Here is a 21,586-nt window from a genome sequence, read left to right as displayed (position 1 = left end):
ATGCACTATAGAAGTCCCTCCTTCCCTCCGACATTATCCCTGGCAACACTAGAAGGCTCTTGATGATCCAATAGTCCTCTCGCTCACTCAGCTGTTGCCCAGCCAGACGGCACAATGTTCCTATACGTGTCAGGTAAAATAACGCAAGGTCTTTCCAAATGACTTTGCCCTTACAGACAAACGAATTGTTTTTCTTGTTTTTTGATTTAAATTACAAATCTGTAGCTAGCCAAAAGCGATACCATAATTTCTGCAACATTAAACCGGGCAATACGAGTAGGAAGTTGTCAGTTACCAGTAAGATGGGCAGACAGCGTCTAATGCAAACAAGCTATCCAGCATACTACATTTTCAGCCACTGAAAAGGTTTGGGGTTTCTTTTTTTTTTTTTTTTTTTTTTTACCTCTCGCCCCCAAGCACGATCTACGCAAAGCGGAGACCACGCCGTAACAACAGCTGACGTGCAGTCACAAGAGCCCCGGAGCACAAGTCCGACAGACCATCACGCTACGCGACCGCTTGCTGCTGCTGCTGCTGCTGCTGAAATGGCGTTTGTCATTGTGAAAGGAGAGAAAAAACCCCACAGTTCGGTGGGCACAAAGCACACAGGGCACGGAGTGCCAAGGGAGGCGGGGAGAAGAGACTGTTTACCAGAGAAGATGGTCGTACATGCAGGCAGCACGGGCGGGGGCGGGGGGGCGGACGGACGGACGGACGGACAGACACACAGACACGATCCCTCTCCTCTCCCCTATTCAGAGCAGCGCAGCCGCGAGAGCAACACACGCACTGGCAGCAAACCACGTTAAAGAGCAAAATAAACACGGGGAGCCGGGCCGGGGGAGGGGCCAGCGGAGGAGCAGCCCCACGGGCCCCGACTATAAAGCCCCCCCACCCCCACCCCCCACCCCCGGCAGCTGCACCTCCACCGGCGAACCGAACTGTCTGCGCGGCGGAGCGCCCGGTTAACACACCCACCCCCCCCACCACCACCCCGGGCCGCCCTTTTCCCCCAGCCGCGGGCACTCACCAGCGAGAAGAGGTTGGAGTGACAGTCCTCCAGGCTGGCCCCGTTCGCCACCCAGTTCGCCGCCGCAGTCATGATCCTCGGCGAGCCCGGCCGCCAGAGCGGGGCATGTCTGAGGAGACGGGCCCGGCGGAGGGGGGAGTGGGGCGGGGAGCGGGGGGGGCGGCGGAGAAGCAGCGACGACAGCGGCCGCGGCAGCAGGCGGCACTCCTCCGAGCTGGCCGGGGCGGCAGCCGCGGTCTGGTCCGGTCCGGTCCGGCCCGCTCGGAGCGGGAGAGCGCGGCCGGCAGGGGGAGCGCCGCGGGCGGGGTGGTCCGGGCGCCGAGGCCGAGGCGGGCGCGATCCTCTCCGCCCGTCCCCGGCCCGGTAATCCTCAAGCGGCGCGGCCCGGCGCGACGGGGACCCTCTCCGGCGGGACGCGGGGGCGTCTCGGTCCGAGCCCCCTCAACACGGGGCGGGGGGACGAGGGGGCTGGCTCCTCCGGTCCTCCAGGCCGCCTCAGCGTCGGCGGGGCGAAGAGAAGAAACGGGGGGGGGCCCGGGGCCCTCCTTCCGCGTCCAGGTCTGGCCCCCCCCCCGGCCGGGGTACGCGTCGCGGCGAAAGGCGGAGGGGAAGGAGAGGGGAGGGTCTCCTCCCGCGGGCCGGGGGAGGGTCCCGGCCCCGGCCCCGGTCCCGGTCCCGGGCAGTGGCGGCGGCGGCGGGCGGGGGGCGCTGTCTCGCGTGCCGGCGGAGGCCGTGTCCCCTCCCCTCCCCGCCCGGCCGCCCCTCGCTGCTGCCGCCGCTGGCTGCGGGTGGATGGTGTTTTCCTCCTCCTCCTCCTCCTCCTGCTGCTGCTGCCGCCGCCGCCGCCGCCGCCTTGTTTACGCTCCGTGCGGGGCTCCCGGTCCTGCGGGCGGCGGGCGGCAGCCCCGGCCCAGAGAGGGAGAGCCGGCCCCGCCCGTCCTCGCCCCCCCCCCCCCCCCTCCGCCTGGCGCTGCCCGCCCAGCGGCCCCGCTCACCCGCTCCTCCTCACACACACACTCGCCTCTGCCTCTCTCCTCCACTCTGACAGCAATGGCGGCCGCCAGGCGCAACTCGCCTCGCCATTGGCCGCCGCCGCCCCACGTGACGCCCGCCGGAGGGCGGGGGCCCGGCAGCCGGGGCTCCCCCCCCCCGGCCCCTCCCTCCGCCGCGGCGGCGCCCGCCGGGCCGCTGGGGGCGCGCGGGAGCGCGGCAACGGGTGGCGGGCGGCGGCGGCGGCCGGGCCGGGGAACGGCGGAGGCGGGGAGCGGCGGAGCGGGGGCCGCCTCTCGGGACGGGGCAGACTTTCTCGTTGGTGGCGCTGCCGGTGCGGCGGGCTCCGGGGGTTTCTCCTGCCGCCGGCGTCGAGGGGCTACCGGCCGCCGGATAAACGCTTCACCGCCAGCGAAGAGAGTCCGACGGGTTGTTCCGGCGGGCCGCCTGCGAGTTTTTGAAACTCGCTCCGAAAGGTGTCCGTGCCGATTAGTTCAACCAGGGCGTCCGCCGGGAGCTCCCCTTTAACGGGCGAGGTCAGCCCCGGCGGGTTCTGCCGACCACGCGAAACGCGAGTTCGCCAAAAATCCAGAGCAGTCCCGCGTGGGTCCCATCAGAAACAGCTTTGCAGCCGTCGTGTACGGTTACTTTTTTTATAAAAGGAACTCGAGCGTGCCGGAGTTAAACAAACAAACGAAATTCATTCCTGTCATAGGAAGAAAGGACCGACGCAAACCATAAATGTCAAATACTTTGTTTCCAACGTGTAATTCATAACAAAAAAATGTTTTCGCCGTTCGGAATGACCCTTTGAGTCTAACCAGTGGGAACCTGGCCTGCTTAGGCAGATTACAGCTCACCTGCCCGAGTTTCTCACTGACAGGTGTGTTCCACAGGTGACGACAGAAAGCAAATGTTGCTGCTTAAAAGACAGATTATTTAGCAATTCAGCTTAAGCGTTAATACAGAAACGTAGCACGTTTTCAATGATCTGGTTCAGTGGGAAAAGTTCTCGCTCTGCTCAATGGCAGCTTTCCTTATCATGAGTTTAATCTTAGGCACCTTTTTTTTTGCAATTCACTGTTCTTCGTAATAAATTAAGATTAGCATCTATTCTAATGACTGAATGGAGTTTGTTTGGACTTACCTCATAGTAACAAATCTCTAAGGCAAACAAGCGGCACAGCCACTTAGCTCAATTATGTACACACAGTGATAGAATTTAGGCCAAAAGAAAATTTCCACCAAGACCAGTGCCCTTACCACATGCATTCTTTGTCTGACAAGTCCGATCCATCATGCCCCGCTCCTTCCACTGTCACGCCGAACAGGAATTCCGTGTTGCAAAGACCAGGCCTCTATTAGTGAGAGGAAGAGTGTTTTCAAACACAAATTAAATATTCACATTCGGTTACAATTGCAATTTTTTATTTTTTTTTTACACCTACTAGTCAGCCGAACAAGGCCTAGACTCACCCTAGGGCAAGACTTTTGTCCTCCTTCACTTCATCTAGGAGAATCGAAGTGGTACAAAGACGCTGTAAAAGCCCTGAACTGGTAAGAAGCAAAGCTGACAAAGCAGCCAAACTGCCGTCGTCTTAGAAGTGGCTCGCTACAGCCTGGCAATCCAGAATCAGGGGAGTACTTCGGACAAGATTGCCCCACTTCCTTTTGGCAACAAGTCTTATAAACAGAGAACACAATGTGGCACTTGTAAATACATCAAGCAGTAAGTATTAACCAACCACAAAACACATCCTTCCACGTGAAAATAGTACAGTTCTTCGTAAATACACTGCAGCATCAGTTGTCCATCCTATCACTAAATGACGCCTAGGGTACAACCAACCCTTGCTGCTTTGACCACTTTTCAGGATGACTATGAACGTTAACCACTCTTTAAATTAAAGATCTTCTAGTATAATTAAATTACCTGCAATGGGTCAATGTTCTGAAGTTGAAGGTTGCCGCTTGCATTTGTGAAAGCCTACCGGTCAAACATTTTGGCCGCGTCCCTGCATTGTAAAGTTCATTTTGTTGTTAAACTGAAAAAAAGACAGCATCTTTTTAAGTGGTTTGCCAGTTATTTGACTTTATATTATGTTCAGTTATCACAGACAAGAGAAATCGTTACAGTCTAATCATTCACTTCACAGTACCAAACTAGGAAAGTTCCCTTGCTGTCTTCTGACAACAGTGTTACTTAAAACAGACATTGTTCCACTTACAGATATCATATACAAGTACAAGTGACACTTGCTTGTGGGTAATTATCCTTGTGTGGTATGTGGTGGAACGTGTTTCCCAGCTCAGGGTATTCAAGTTTAGTTCCCTGTTATCTTTTACTTTTTTTAAAAAAATTGATCAATGAGCATGAACAACAACATTGGGGCTTCTACTTTAACAAAATAACCATTTTTTCTGTAGTAGCAAGATACAGGAACCTTTTGATTAATTCTGCCAATGTATTAACTTGCAAGCTGCAATTCCGAAACTCAGAAGCAGAAAGGAGTTTCCGGGCTCCTGGAGATCAGCTGTGTCACACTTAGCCTTCACCCTACAGAGCTGATAAGCACTCTGGGAAGGAGCAAGTTACCTACTCTTACAAAATTAGTCCAAATAGTGATAAGCAAGCTTCTTTTATTCTAGAACAACTTACCAAGAGCTTACGGTAATGATCAAACCTGTTCTTCCAGGAGGATGGCTCAGCAGTTTCATAGACTTTGTTTTCACCAGCAGGTGTTGCTTATGCTTCAAACGAAACATGGAGGACGAAACAAAGATGTCAGGAGGCTAAGGCAAAGCTAGAATGTCAAAGCAGTTGCTTGGTTTTATTCTATCTTAAAGTACGACCACTTTGCTGTACTTTCAAGTACCTCCGATTTATGAAAAGAATATTTAGTTGAGGAATACAACCGGCTTGAGCACTCGATCCAGGCAGGGCTCTGTTTGGGTATGGAGAGTTTGGCCCTTCTTACACCAGTAGCAGAACTGGAGTTCAGCCAAGTTTTGTCAGTGTCAAGAAGAAGCAGTGTTTGACATTTCATTTCAAAGACAACTCATTTCTAGGTAAAACGCATTTTTCCACGTATTTTGAGTTAGACATTATGGTTATCCACTAGCACAAACTCCAGCTTTTGCAGTACAAATAATGACTGTCAAGTGTCATTTTTACTGTTTTCTAAACTTTCCTCTCCAGTTGCCTACAACACCCTGTAACGGAAAGGATAGCGTGGAGGAGAATGATATGAGACCCAAATTATGAACATAATACAAGCCATGGTCTTTTATCTATTCTACATATCAAAAAGCAACAAAGACAATAATTTTGTTTCCCCCCTGCTCTCGAGTTGCTCTTAAATAAATTCTACTCAAGTTAGTAATTTCATTGACGATTACTAAAACTCAAAGAATTTTAGAAGTTCTTTGTCCATGATTTAGGTGGTTTGTTATTGCATGTTCTTGTAATGTAGTGCAGATGAACGGCCGAATGTCAGGTATGTTTCCAGTGGTCTCATTGTCTACTTTTTATGAGGTTGAATTAATTTCTTAAGCGTTTTTTAATTCGTCCAGTAATTACATTTTTTTGTTCAAGTGTTTATAAATAAGAACTCGTAATGATTTTGGTTTTAAACCAAAAACCTTTACTTCCACAAATTGAAGAATTAAGAGGGGGAAAAAAAAACCCAAACAACCAAACTAGTTCACTAGCATAAAGAAATGAACAGCATCTAATTTCAACATTAAAAAATAACCAAAAATGTTCACACATTAAATCCATACTAAATAGTTCCTAAATAGTTGTTTGTTTTGGGGTGGGGTTTTTTTGACCACTGATAATCTACAGATTGCCTGTAAACTAATATTTTAATTTAAATTTTATTAAGATACAGGACTGGCTACATTAGTAAGTTTGTTTAGTCCTAGCAAAGATAAAAAATTACCTGAGGTTTAAAACAAGATATTGATCTTCTGAAGGAATAGGTACTTCTACCTAAGAGGAAAATAAATACATAAATAAAAGATTTGTTAGTAGAGAAGTTGTTCATGAGGTGCATAAAGTCCTGCTAGTGATCAGACTGCAATCTTTGAATGAGTCATCCTTGCTCACCATCATTATCAATAAATACTGCAAGGTAGATCCACGTAGTCTGTTTACAACCATCCCTAACTATAGAAGTAGCTACAGAAACTAAGTATATTTTTAATCAAAATTAGTAACATGGACTATTTTAAATTGCACAAAAGCAAGTGAAAAAGCCCATAGGTCTCCAAGCTGATGCTCTCTGAGATTTTTATAGTATTTAAGCATTGTCCTTTGACAATCAACAGCAGCAGGGATAGTCTGCTGGGACTTCACAGAGTTTCTGTTTCTTTTCCTTTTCCAGGATGAAGAAAAGACCAAATGTAGGATACTGCCAGATGTGATGCTAGACCCCACAGTAGTTATACTGCAGGGATTTTGCAAATGCCTTTCGCAAATAAATAGCTTCAGTTGACTAAATCTGTTGATGTCCCTGGGACTACTTACATGAACAAGCATCTCACAAGGCACAACTGTTTCAGGGTCAGGATCGTGTGGGGGTTCAGAAAAGCACACACATGGCAGAGGTCAATGTTTCGACACACCTCTTAAAGACCTATACACAAGAAAATTCCCTGAAAATTATTTTATTTGCTCATATGAATACTATACTAACGGAGCAGTTTGAGGAAAGATTAATGACCTGGAAAGCCAATTCTGGGAAGTTTTTCCACCTACAAGATAATGTTGAAAGAAATCTGCAAACCGTTTTAGAGGACTGAGATTAACTGAAGGTCACATCATTAGGAAAGCAAAAAGAGAAAAAGTTCAAGTTAATAGGTGAGTCATAATGACAAGAATGAGACATTTAAGCTTACCCTGGTGAAGCAGATGTAAAGCTGTACATGGAGTTGAAAGAAAGTGCTCCCAAATTTTTATCAAAAAAACAGACAAATTATCTTAGTAGCTCCTTGTTCTCTGGATTGTAAAAGATAGAAGACAGGCAGGAAATGAAGTGGGGGCCGGCACGAGGAGCCTAGACAAGGTTTTTTACTGTCTAGAAAGATAAAAGGTCATCTCTTACTGTTATGGATGAAGTAGCAGCAGGAGTTGAGTAAGAGCGGTGAAGAGTGGTATGAACAGAGGAATGAACAGTGAAAGAAGGGAAGGTGTCAAAGGTGCCTGACTCGTTATAAAGAGTAATACTAGTAGCATGGTGCCTTTACTAGTGATGTAAGTGTGAGGGAGTCAGGAAAAAAGGATGGCTAAGTTTGGCCATCTGAAGTTTAAATTGCCAGCACCAATTCGGGAAAAGACAAGGAAGATCTCTAGCAATGTGGCTTTGGATGGAAGGATTAAAACAGTTCAGGAGCAGAGAAGTGGATTGATTTCTTTCCTACATCACGGTGATATTTAGATGACATTTCAGGTATAACTGGTAGGGATGAAGCAAATAGCAAAATGCAAACCATTACTGTCAAGAAAATGTAATGCTAAAAATAAAACTTGTTGAAAATAATAATAGATAAGATTAAAAAATACAGCACTAAGTAGTCCCATATATGATGTCCCATTTGACAGTCAAAACGCTGTCGTTGTGGTAGCAAGTTTTCACTTGTTTTTTTACAAAAAGAATGAGAACGCTCTGGATGTCACAGAGGCCTTCAAGAACTTAAGGTGTAAGGGGCATAAGTTTCAGTATAGAGTGAACTGGCCAGCGAGACCTTGCAAAGGCACCTACCGAAGGAAGACAAAGGAACGTGTTTATTTTTAGTTGGAGGTAAGGAACAGTTTTGTGCACCAGCATGCCCTGTTGGTTTCTGTGAGACGTGATTGTAAATTCGCATTTAAATATTCTGTAGAACCAAAGCAAATGAGCTATTTGGAAAAACAGAAAGAAGCAAATGACAACTGAAACTATTCAGGAATAAAAGGGCAGCATGATCTAGGCAGAGCAAAATGGCAAATACTTTTTAATTGTAAATTATTTTTGCACTCAAAAGAGGAAAGAATTGTGATGTTGGCTAGATACCTTGCATTATGAATAAACATACCTGAGTTTCTAAAGGATTTAATAATCTAACATGAAGCTCCTACTAGCCCTCCAGGCAGAGGATGGGCCTGTTGGGTCATGGTTTCATACCATCAAAGAGATAGATTTCATCTTTCAGATGTTGTTGTGCTCGCTTGGTAAGAATTCAGCTTATTAAAAGGTGTTAAATAAGATACGGGATAAAAATACTACAAGAGAAAAAAATTAAAAGATTTAAGGCTAAAAGGCAAAGTAAATATGGAAATGACATTTGGCGAACACATTCTGAGAACAAAACTCCAAGTTTATTTATTGGAATAGATTTTAGGGTAACTCTGGATGGGTGATGCAGCTTGATGTGCTATGACCTTGGAATCAGCCAGTCAGGCAACACCCTATGCTGCAGATGTGGAATGTGCAGCTTTTGGCATGGGAGCTCAAATATTAAAATTGGCCCATAAATTTGAGTACAGTTTTCAGTGTTTGAGAATCTTATTTTATCTGGATTAAAGTCCTCTTCCCCTTTGGCATTAGAAGGTGTTTATGGCTGTAAAAACAAGAATTGCAAAATATTGCCCTGAAATATATATGGACTTCTCCTGCCAAACTTACAATGTTTACTTTGCAGCTTAAAATTAAAACAGAAAAAAAAAATCTGCCAGGGACAGTATGGCCTTTCTAGACAAAGTGCAGGAAAAGTACGGGCAAATGGCAGATTAAGTGTATCACAGCAAAATTTTTTTTGTAATTCTAAAAATCATCTTGCTTTACTGTGGCAGGAAAAGATAAGGTAAAGTTTTTTCTTGTAAGTCCTAAGAAATCTTTGCTGTTTTTAAAGTCACGCTCAAGTTCTGTTATAAAAAAGATGAATAAAAACTGTGGCTCATGGTCTGTGATCACTGACCACATTAGAGCCTGGACTAATGCAGCTCTCTCTCTCTTTGTCTTCTGTTATCTTCCAACTCTTCCCCCTTCAAATATTCATTCTTTCTTTTCTAGAGTTATTGTTCCTCCTGTTGCAAACTGCAATTTCCAAGCTGTACTTTTAAGTTCATCTAACGGATTCCACAATCCTCCTACAAAGTGAAGACCTATGAAGAAACTTTGTAAAAAACACAAATAGATTTGAATTTAAGATGTTATGTTACCATTATGATCTAGAAAAAGGAGCTGATAACTCTCAGTTACAGGTTGTTTCGCTTTTATACTGATGACATGGAATCGTATTTGGGACCTGATCCTGCAGTTATAACTGAATAAAAGCTCTATGAGAGTTGACTCTAACATATCCTTACAATTGTTTGGCTTTTTTGATTGTACTCTGGTGTAAACACTTTCACACACTGTTGGAAGAAAGGAAAACAGGATCCTTTAGAAGCCGGAAGAACAGAGTATCCATGCTATGAAAGCCTTGGCTAGACCACTTCTGTATGGATATGTGGAAACAGGTACCACAGCCTGAAAAGGTGTGATAAACTCTTTCTAGATGACAGCTCTAGAACTTCAGGCCTTTAGCAACCAGTGTGCAGATTCTTTATAAGTAAGGGATAATTTTGAATATTTTATCATACATACACCCACCATTCACATTCAAGTCCTTATAGGCACTATTAAGTTTTAATTGCCAATTTTTCCTCTGCTCTTTCCTCTAGATTTATTTTTTGTTACCATTAAAAGTATATCTTATTGTCGCACTCCCACATTTTGTACTTCTAGATTTCTGAGGCTAAAAAGTTATGTTACAAAATTATACGAGAACAATTAAACAGCTTTTCGGTCTGAAAAGGGGTGTGCAGCTGTTCCTGCTGTATCCCGAACAAAACAAGCAGTTAGTGAGCGTTTATGAGACAAAAAGAAACCAGTTTGAAGTAGATGCCATTGTCATGGACTGCACCATTTAAAGAGAGATTAAGGTTCAGGCTCATATCCCTGAAAATAACGCATCTAAAAACTAAACAGTCAGTCACAGGTGTACCGGCAAAAATGCACAGGCTATGTCTGTGCAGTTTACTCTAGGCAGACACACACATTTCAATATTTGTAATAGTTTCTGTATTATTCACAGTTTATGCCTGTTCCTGCTTCTGTCTTTGCTTCCTCCCACCCCATTCCAAATGGGGAGTCTGAACAACTAGTGAGGACCCACTGGAGGCTCATCACTAATAATGAAATTGAATAAGAAATGTTATGTTTTACATTCTGTTACCACTCTGACCTCATTAAGGCCCTTTTGTTCTGGAACCTTACTATCAGGACTTCCCTTTGGCCATAAAGCTGTCAAGTTCACTTACAGCTCAGTTATAAGAAATGTAAATCAAAGCAAATAGTAAGCTATAGCTAAATTCTGCCTTTAAAACATATATAAACTGTATTTTTATAGGGAACAAAACATATGAAAGGTGAAGCTTGCTCTGTGAAAGATCCAACCATTAAAATAATTTGCTGGATATCTTTGATGTTCATTTTCTTCAATTGTAAGCATTCAGTGATCCATCAACTGCAGATAAATGTTGTGCTGAAAGCTTTTGCTGAAATTATGTGAAGGAATAAAAGAATTACAGACATAAGACTTCCATAGATGCCCTGTGTTGACATCCCTGTTTCCAAGCCCAATTAAATGAAACAACTCATTTCTCTGAGATTTTAAGGTTTCACAAGCTGTAATTTGAAGAGGAATTACAGACCAAATCCTATTTTACTACTACCACCAAAAATGTTAAATATTCACCTCATAAGAAATTAGACTCATATATAATACAATATTTCAACTGCTTTTAATTTAATCAACTGCTGTCTTGATTACTCAAGAAACTAGCCATGGCTTGAAATGTTTGTTTAAAGGGAACCTATCTTTCAGACTGCTAGGCAAGCTTAGAGATATCTGTTCATCCTTCTGTTTTTTTGAAGCCTGGTGAGTATTGCTTTTTTGGATTTTTCTGACACTTGTTTCAGGAGGAAACTCAAATGGTTGTCTTTGCTTGACATATGAAGAAAGGAATTACACAGTGATATTTGTTGTTTTCCTAAGTGGAGACCGAAGTCTGTTGGCCTCATTTAAAACATACAACATAACTAATACCTACACATCAACTCAGCTGATAATTTTTGCTGCAAATCCTTGGACTGAGATTTTATGCAGAAGATCAATTAAAAATCTGAATGGCTTTGCAAAGCCACATGGAAAGAGTAACAATGACCTGGTCACAACATGAGCGTGCTTTCTGGTCCGAAGCAAGTAGCCGTCCTTCCTTTCTCATGGTTTACCTTCCACTGCCCACTTTGTCCAAGAAGCAGTAGTCCATGTATTAGCAACTGTATTTTCTGAGGCCACAGCTGATCCTGTTCTAGTCTAATCAGGGATGACCTTCAGTTTTCTGGCACATGGACCTAACTTGAGCAAAGATCAGCTCTGCTGATTTAAACAAACCCTTCCACTCATATTAGGAAACAAGTAGTGTTTGTACTTGCTGACTATCTCACATTTGTGGGGGCTTTATGGATACAAACTTATTCTGAAATGTGTTGGGTTTTTTCAGTTAGAAGTATAGTGGGTGCTGCTAACAGAGATTTTTTTAAATGATTGACAAAGCTAAAAGTCGCAACACACTGCAGTCTCTAAGTTCTATTCTAGAACTCCAAGCTAATACAGTATTTGACAAAACACAGTTAGTGTTCCACATTCGTATTTGGAAAAAATATTTTTGTGTAAAATCTAAATTAAAATCATAGCTGTATATTTTGAGTAAAATGGTAAACTTAGGTGTAACAATTCTACTGAATCTCTAGTTTGGTCTCTTAATATTAGGCCAGCATGATGGACTGTACGAATGCACGTGAATCATAATTTTGTTGTTTTTTACCATTGTAAATACACTAAATCTTTACTAAGATTCAACAGGACACAGACCACTGAGTTTCAGGCTGAGCACATTCCCAGTCTACAGTTTGGCGTTGTAATTATTTGCAACGGAAGTCAGGCACACCACTCAGGTATACTTGCGATACCTGCCAAAAGGGGAGACTCCCCATCCTATTTCTCAGTGTGAAATATCATGATCACTTATCAGAATATTAAGAACTTGGAAGATATCAAAACTGAAGAAAGGAATTGGGAGCATGAGAGCTGGATAACATTTCTAGCATTATCCTCAGTTCACTTTGTGGTTTTAGACAAGCCAATTGGCTTCTGGATGACTGTTTGTAATATAGGTCAAATATTTTTGGTAATACTCACAGATTTTAAGTGAAGGATTACATTAATATCGTAAAAAAGTTACTCTAGAACACTATTTTTGAGGTAATGATATCATTTATGAGCCAAAATCCAATTTGTAACTTTGGAGCCAGAAGCCAACTTTCATCAGTTTTCAGAGACTATGTCTACAGTGTCACACTTGCTTCAGTCACAAGCTAATACCTGAGGTCAAATTCTCTAATCATGCATGCTGCCTGTATGCTGGTGTGTACTCTGGCTCCAGCCTGGGATTAACCAGCTATCTTTCTATCAAGGACATTCTGGCACAGGGTGGGAATCAATACTCAAATTCTGCCTCTCAGGCAACAAGGGTACATTTCAGTGGAGTTTCTGGCCTGTTAGCACTCAAGCATGCATTCAGGAGGTATCAAAGAAGTCAACAGAGTTCCTTTAAATCCAGTTTTCAAATATAACATGAGCTGTCGTGCTTTAACCTGTTCACAAACTTTACATCTCAACAGTTGGAAAATCACTTTGGTATTACGCGTGTCTATCAGCTGCAAAAAAATGGAGATGCATTCCATAATGATTCTGATGTTCCACCTCACTTAAAGAGAACCCACTTTTAATTAAGTACGTGTAACATCACTGGAGAGTTTTCATGTTCTGTTTAAACAAAGCACAACAGCCCAAGTCAAAAGTATTGTATGTATCAAACCTAGTATTTGGTCAACAACATTCCTTCAGATCGATTTCTGTGAGCAGTGGTCAGTTAGTTGGGCAGTGCAGAAATAACTCCTGAACTGTGCTATCTGGACCGTTCCTGTCTCTTGTAATTACTTCTACTCGGAGATATCTGCCAAATTCTTCCCAGTGGACATATGGTCTCAGCAGGTAGGAACAGGCTGAAAGTGCTTTTCTTGCACTGACGTCAGTGGGGGAAGTATGACTGAATTCAGCTCCCGTGAAAATTAAATATTACCTGACTACTGCCTTTTTTTCAAGAGAACAGTAGCTTGGCCTAGTTATTTCTACAGCTTCTTGAGAAACCTTCATACTTTTTCTTCCAAACAGAAAGTGTCTTTACAGTTAATTAGAAGATAATACCAGTCAGCTTCTGCTAATTATTTGTATTTTTGCTTAACGCTTATAAATCTACTTGTTCAGGTATTATTACAAGCTAATATTTGTCTTGTAACACGCATTAGTCATTACAATTAGCAAGTAGAAATAGATTAGTCATGCGCAAACAATCTCATAAATGAAGTATTTATGCCCCCTTTGGGGATGGAAGGGAAGGTAATTTGAGCCCTTTATGATTATCAAGGGAAACCTGACTTGTCTCTTCTATTCACATCATTGTTTCAGGATTTCTTTTGGGGCAAACTAACTGGATGTGGGCTTCCTTTAAAGTCCAGTAGCACCACTAGAAGCTGTGTTAGCGATTTAATGAAAACCATCAGGTGTTACCTGTTCCTAAGACTGCTAGTCGGCATTGCTCAAATAAGTGTCACTCTTTTCTTTCAAAAATCTTTTCAGTTAATATATCTCCTTTTCCTGTGGCTGGAAGAAACCCTCCTTTCACATATCTGAATTTAGATGTTTTGTCTGAGCAGTGAGCAAGAACATTTATCCACAGACTCACGGCTTCTATCACCCCTCTCCAAGAAAGGAAGACTGAAGATTACAAAATTGGATTGAAGATTGGGATGTCACCACAATCTGTGTGAATGTGTCACCAGTGGCATGCAGCAGATCAAGCAGCTCCCTGGAAGACTACACTCAAAGCAAATCCCAGCTATGATCATGAACTTCCAGATGTACCTTCGAAGAAAAAGGTTATGCAATGAGCTGATCAAAAACATTAGTCCCCAAGTTTGCTTAGAGGAACTGCAAAAGGAAAGGGTCTGCAGAAGTCCACGATGAGGCTGCTTATTGCTTTTTATTCCATTTTCCAGTGGCTTTTCTTTGTCACTTCTACGTAAAATTCCTTCCTGTTTCTTTCCAATTTGATAAGCCACTCAGAAAACCTCACTCTTTGTGTGCACATATAAAATCTCCTAAAAAGTCACTTTTAAAATAATTAGACTAAGCCAATACATAATGCCATTTTAAAATTAAAACCCTAAGTCATTTCATGTAAGTAAATTTAACAACTGCATTAGCGTATTACTTTCTTCACTGCTTACTCCCATGGAGCCCAGGTAAGTGCACTGTTATTGACTGTAGCAAGTCACACCATTCCCACCCATGCTTTCTTTTTTCTCCTTGCTATCCTTCATTTGCTCTAAAATATTTGCAATAAAAAATCAAACAACTCACAGCTTTTCCTCAAGGAAACATTTTCTCCAACTAAAGAAGTTGTCAAGCTTCCTGAAGGAAGCTGGGAAAAAAGAAATATTTGTTGCTGTGTTTAGCATGATTACAGAAATAGGTCACATATTGTTTCTGAAAGAAATGGATCACTAGCATACAGGCCCCCACAACTCATCCTGGTCTCCCTCCCTCCACCCCCGTACACAGTGCTCGAAGCATTCCAATATCCTTGCCAAATTCCCTCACAAATACTTTAATTCTTTACGTGCATGTCTCATTCCATCTGTTCCACATGCTCTTTATGCCATTTACATTCGTTGGCAGAGTCTGTGAGATGACACCACACATTATAAATTTGCCGTGTTTTAAAGCGGCTTAGGTATCGCATAAGGAAAATGCAGAGTAGCTCAAGGTCTGTGGTTTTCTCCTGGAGACCTGGGTTAATTCAGCTACAGGGCAAACTGCATGTGAGTGCCACCAGCAGGTTTTCAGATCAGTAAGGCTGTGGCTGTGCAATGCGACATTATACCTTCAGGTTTAGGAGGAAAAAAAGGCTGTCCTTTGCAGGATTTATGAAGTGACTGCATGTATAAGAAATTTCGTGCCCAAATAAACAACATAGTAAAGGCAAATGTGATGTAAAGGAGGAATAAAGGAAAGTAGTGCTCAATGGGAAAGGCAGTGTTAGGTATGTGCATTGGTATCAGTTGTCAAGCAAATGCTCCTTGTCTGATCCTTCACCACAGGAGCACACCACAAAAATGGGCCCACAAACTGTGAGTCTTCAGCTTTCCCTTTGGGAAATACGCAGTTGGTTTCGGGGTTTTGCAGTATGGTCACCTCAGCCCACAACCAGCTGTAAGTCTGTCTCTGAGTACATAGAGGGGCCATTGCAAACGTCTGTTGGACACAGATTTAAGAGTAGTTTCCAGGATAAGAATAGGGAAAAAAACCACCCTCTTCAGGTTTCAATACAGGGACATTTGTACAACCAAAACACAGATCAGCTGTGTGTTTGGCCACATGCCTTAAACTCCTTGAACAAATTATATGAAAGCCTCAAGCCATGAAATTTCAATTATGTTCTAAGTGCTGGACACCAAACCTTTTCTTTCACCTCTGTAAGAGTATCTCAGATAAAAGAAACATGCACTTCAAGGACACATATCAACAGAGATTCAGCTAAAAAGCAGCACAAAATCTGAAGCCTGGGCATGGCCTGCCCTGTGGAAGACAGCTCTATGGCACCCACAGTACCCCTGCAAGACACAGTATAGGTGTATCCTATTACAAGGAGTAAGGTGGCCTGGCAGTTACAGCAGCAAGCCAGAGTGCTAGAAATCAATGTTAGAAGTATCCATTTCTCAGACCATTATGCAATATAATTACTACTATTATGAAGGTGTTGTGAAAATACATACTATATTTCATCAGAGGTCAGTCAACAGCTCTAAACTTCTCTTTTCCCAAAGTAAGACAACACAGCTTGCTTACCTGGCAAGATAGATTTCTCAATCTTTACCTCCCCATTTTTTCACATTCCTTTCCTCATCTAATTTTTCCTGTTTAGCTTGTGTACTCTACCCAATACCCTGTTATCTTCTACCCCATCTCTCTCTTCCCTGTCTGTCATTACTACATTGTCTTTAATGTTTTCCCGCTCCCCCTCATTGCCAAGCTATAGTTTTCAACTGCTGTGAAAACGTTTGATTCATACAGTTCATTGTTTTCCCTGCAAAGGAATCATCATCTAAAATAACCTGCATGTGCATGAGCAATAGCAGTAAAGGAAAGACTGCCATTCCCTGCTCGCTCTCACAGTTTGAAGCCTTGTAGGTTATTGCATAGCAAATGAGAAATAAGAAAGATAAACAACTGCCACTGTCTTGAATGGGAGGGGAACTTGAGATAGTCTTTGCAGCATGGCATTGGATTTTTGATCCAGACGTTTCCATGCTGAGGAAAAATAAGAGCTAGATTCTCTATTATCCAAACACTCTGTCCTTTATACATGTGCCAAGTCAACTTAGAATAATATGTCTTTGATTCCTGACCACTTCATACCTTCCTGTTAAAAAGCAGAGAAGGATCAAGAGCTTGAGGTGATGGCATGAATTCAACATCATATTTAGTTGGTTTGGTCTAAACCTGAGAGCTATCAGAGGTGTTAATCTGACAGGAAAAGAACTGAGGTATAGATTTACAATGGACTTAGGCTGATGCATCATCCTGTCCAAAGGAAGGTACCGTTCTCCCAGAATGGTGTTCAGCACACACATTCACGAAGAAAGTTTGGTTCCTTAGCAAGGCAGTCACAGAAGACAACATGCTGCTCCTAGCCCAGCCAGCGGAAAACACTGAAGCAAGGTCTATGTACGAAGTGTCTTCCTTCAGCAAGGCTGTATACCTCTTGATTCTCAGATACAAACTGCTGACCTTCATGGCCACCTTTACTCACCTCCGACAGAACTGGATCCCCAGCTAAGAACATCCTCCTCAAGTTTAGGTACCTAAGGTTATCCTTTTAGAAAATGTTCTCTTAAGATGCCGGGGTAATGCCCCCTTTTAATACAGTAACAAGGAAGTGGGAGACATCTGCCTAAGGAGGTTCAAACCCGCATCTCCCATGAAAATGACCTAACTACTAAATTACAGGGTGTTCTAGGCGGAGTGTTCTCCACCCATCCTTTGATGATAGTCCAGTGTGTAGCAGAGTGAAAGATATATTGGGCAAAAGAGAAGGAGAATTATTAAAGCTTAATGATTAAGGCACAGACTTATTTTGCCTTGGTTTACCACTTACTGCTTTACCTAATGACATCACGTAAGGCACTTTGCAAAAGCACGCTCTTTGATCCACAGAACCACTAAAACTTCAGTGAATTTGTTCATCTCATGAATTTCACTCACCTACAAGTTAATTTCCCTTCTAAAAATGTTATTTCACCTTTTAGATTTTCTTGTCTTTTTTAGGTGCCTACTGTCTTTCCTAATTACTGCATTATCTTTACATTTGAACATTTCATCCTTCGCATGTGCTGCTTGCATAATGGTGGAGAGGAAGAAACCATGTCGTCAGTTCATTTAGTGTACCCTCGAGGGGAAGAAAACCAGGAGGATGGGATAAAATAAATGATCAAACTCAGTAAAACCATTTCAAATTTAAGCTATTCTACACTACAAGAGATTCACTCATTTTACATTTTGCCTTCTTTCCAGGCAGATTTGAAATTTTCACTTCTTCACTTCATAAAGTATCATAGAACCATGTGTTATACATGGTATATATAATTTATGGTTTCTTATGCTATTTTTGTGACCTTATATTTGGGAGTCAGTACCACTTGAGAATGACAACTATGAGAAATATTTCCTATTCTCCATCTAGGTTGCCAAGCATATATACAAACAGAGAAAGATAAGTGAGAAAAGTTCCTAATAAAAACGTGTCCACAAAAGCACAGCCAATACAGAACAAACTGCCGTGTTTTGTGCACTGTCTTTATTGTAAATGTGATAATATGGAAACAAAGTGCATGCTTTTGTTCAAATGTTCAACGCTTTTTTAAAGGAGAAAAAAAATCATCATTTAAAAAGTTGTGTGTCCGTATCAAAATAACTCTAATGAAAAATAAGTATGGCATAAAATAGCTTGTAAGTTCATTGGTGTTTTTCTTTTACAAGTGAAATACCATGAACAAAGACACAAGGAAACAGAAAGAGCTGTGATCTTCATCAGGTTGGGGTAGAGTTCAGCACCTCCTGTGTTTTAGGTATAAAAAAGTCTTCTAAATGGGGAGGGGGTGTGGAACTGGTCATGTGCACAGTATGTAGACTAGAAACAAGGGTAGTCAGTTAAGACAGGAAGAGAAGCTACAGCGTGGGGAAAACACAGTATGTATTCACATTAAGCACCACTCACACAGTGAATTGAATAAAATAATTCTGAGTAGTAATCCCAGTGGGACTTGAGCCAAAAGGGTGAAAGGAAGGGAACACATTTCAGTTGTGATTCAAGAAGTCCTGGAATCCTTCCTGACCCGCTGGGTCGGAATTTCTGACTTGACACCCTGCTTTGACTCAGAATAGGAAACCGTATCCTAACTGCAGGTTTCTTTTTATAGAGTAAACTTTATTGCCAACTTCCTTTGGAGCACAAGTTTATTCCTCATAGTCTTTAAGCAATACACCAATCACAAGACACCAGTGCAAGAAAATGTGATCCCTGTTCCCCAAACCATAGCACAGTCTTTATCCAAAAAGCAAACAAGAGGACCAAAGCTTGTCTTTATTACCCATCTCAGTAAATACAGTATGCACTGATGGGTTTTAAAAGCAGCTGGCTAATCTTTCTCCTCCTCCTTCTCCCCCTTTAAACTTGGCCAACGTGAAAGGATAGTGATATGGTCCAAGAAATGCTTGCCAGGATTAGAGGCTAAATTGGAGATTTTTTGTGTCATGCAATAACAGGCAGGGGATGGGAAAACATACACTAGTAGAGACATTGATCGCAAGGATTTTCACTAAATTTATTACACAGGAGATAGGCTGTCCTGGAGTAACAGACAAGACAACTCCGAGCTAGTTTGGGGGCACCAGAACTGACAACTTTGCAAATCGCAGAATATACGGTCTGAGATGTGTTCTAGTTTTGGTGCTAATTACACCTTAAAAAGGGAAAGGTTTAAAATAATCGTGTTCCCTTTTGTATTATTTGATAATTGAAAAGGATAATTTGATTCTTTCAGCATTTCCACTGAATGGAAGAGATCGATAATGCATTAAAAAAAAATACATATAAATCACGTAAGCAAAGCAATACTGCTCAGAACATTTTCTGAGGTTGAGACAGCACCTCCTCTTATAAAAATCCACTTTACATATTTAAATCAACATTGACCGTTTAATCCCATTGTATCTTACATACAATTTTTTGAGTGAATGATTAATGCCAGAACAAGTGATAGTAATTAATCTTTCAATTCCTCCTTACTGAGGCTTCTCTTAAAGTCCATGAAGATGGCAAAGTCAGCAGGCAGGTTCCAGCTCTTGGCATCCAGTTTGGGTTTCAATGAAATGCAGGTATTAAGTGACTTGCCCAAGGTTATGAAACAAATTATAGAGAAACAACCAAACACAGAAACCGCAGAACCAAGTTAAGCACTTGAACTGAAAGGCCTTTTGTCCCATCCAAGAAATTTAAAAAACCCATCCCTGTAAAGATCTAAATTCCACATGAAGGTGTATGTGATACTATATTTTAAATTTTCTTTCTATAAAGGCCATTAATTTTAAGTAGTCAGCCAGAAATTTAATTAGTAAGCCAGTAACAAGATGCAAAGAAAGTCTTCCTATTCTTCCTATTCAACACAAATTCTATGGGTTTATGTTATAATATCTGTTTTCCAAAAAGATTTTTATTCTCCTTAATCCCATTCAGTGTAATTACTGTGTGAAACTGCCTTTGTTGCAATGAGGTGAAAGAATCTACTAATGCACCATTTAAACACAGGTAAAATATATCCATTTTGCTTTTGTTCTTTATATTTTATCTTTAAGATCACTATATCTAGTGATTGGATCTGCAAAGACAATAAACTCATGTGCATGGCCTCAATGAAATCAAGGGAAACTAAAGTGTACAAGACTGACAGGAGTGTGAGATCTTGTTATTAGAAAAATGCAAGCAACTGCACTCAGCAGCCATTTGTAGCATTAGTTCACTACACGGATTTGGCCCTTTATTCTGTTTGCAATGTATGAAGAGTCTTAAATATTGTGGAGTTGTTTCAAGAGCTCCCCTGAACCAACTTCAGTCCTTGCAACAGGAGAAATAACATTTCAAAAGGACTAAAATACCATTCTCAAAACCAACTAATGCGTCCAAGCCCCACGTGTGTGCTCAGGTCTCATTCTAATAAAAAGTATTTTTCAAAATTTCACGATGTATCTTTAATTATTTGCCACACCTGGCATGAAAATCTGAACTAGATGACTGTCTTCTCCCCTCTCTTTTTCTCAAATACAGTGTTTTAGGGAGGAGAAGGAAGTAGATTCCAACATGGCTGAATAAATATTTCTGCTGGAAATTTCTACCAAAATATATTTTCACTGGCGTCTGTGATTTTTTATTTGCGTTTTTCACACTTTCTTAGGCATGGACACACATACATAAACGTATTTGTATGACTTTACAGACAAAAACCAGAAAAATTCAAAATACATCTAGGTGAGATTTGGGGGTTTATTTCAATTAATATTCACTGCTGCTATTTCGTTAGATTTATTCATTCTAATTAGCAGTGATTTAAAGAGAAAATCCTGCTTGCATTGCCTCAAGGCACACAGAAACAGCAATTGGTACTGGCTTTAACACATTCTTCCTACACAGGGGAAGGAACCTTCCCCTGTACAAATACTGAAAGGATTCATAGCCACTTCATCCTGAGGGTCTCCTCCCTGTAGAATTTTTGCACTTTATCTTAAGCATGTGACAGAAGGGACGGGTTGGAGGGACAGTGGTAGTTAGATTCACCAGCCAACCACTCCAGCGTAGCTGCTAATGGAAGGAGACACAGACATCTTTAAGGCAGCACTGTAGGGAAATTAATTCTTCCTGCATGCTGGTAACAGCCCTGCACATAACATAAAAACAAATCATTGCAGTCTAATGGCAAATTTTAGCTAGTAGGTTTGCAGACTTATCACCTCTTGTTTGATTCAGAGAAGGGAAACTAGTCACAGAACTGTGCTAACCCTCACCAAAATAGCAGCTTCTCCAACTGACCACAGCCTGTTCTCAATTATTCCAAGAAAATTTTCTGATCATGTTGAGAACCATCTTAAAATGGTTGCTACCAGCACGACTTCAATCTTTGTCCAGATTTTGGTCCTGGGCATTCAAGATAAATCAGGGTAATATTCTTCCCTCTGGCCTGTTCTGTGTTGTCTGAATGGAGTCCATGCATGGAGCTCCCATAGACGTCAGTGGAAGTTTTA

General features: G+C 42.1%; 1 protein-coding gene across 1 annotated transcript in view; it reads right to left on the bottom strand.

Moving 5' to 3' along the window:
• The window catches only part of MED13L (mediator complex subunit 13L), a 203,658-nt gene extending 202,475 nt beyond the window's left edge, over positions 1-1,183 (bottom strand). The window contains exon 1 of the mRNA XM_049806858.1: positions 1,031-1,183. Coding sequence (XP_049662815.1) covers positions 1,031-1,102 — 72 coding nt within the window. The 5' untranslated portion in view covers positions 1,103-1,183. The remainder of the gene's footprint in view (positions 1-1,030) is intronic.
• Positions 1,184-21,586: the final 20,403 nt, after the last annotated feature.

Source organism: Accipiter gentilis, chromosome 7 (assembly GCF_929443795.1).
Source record: "Accipiter gentilis chromosome 7, bAccGen1.1, whole genome shotgun sequence".
In the NCBI taxonomy this organism is placed as follows: Eukaryota; Metazoa; Chordata; class Aves; order Accipitriformes; family Accipitridae; genus Astur; species Astur gentilis.
The sequence above is the reverse complement of the archived record's forward strand: the minus strand, read 5'-3'. Positions and strand labels throughout refer to the sequence as shown.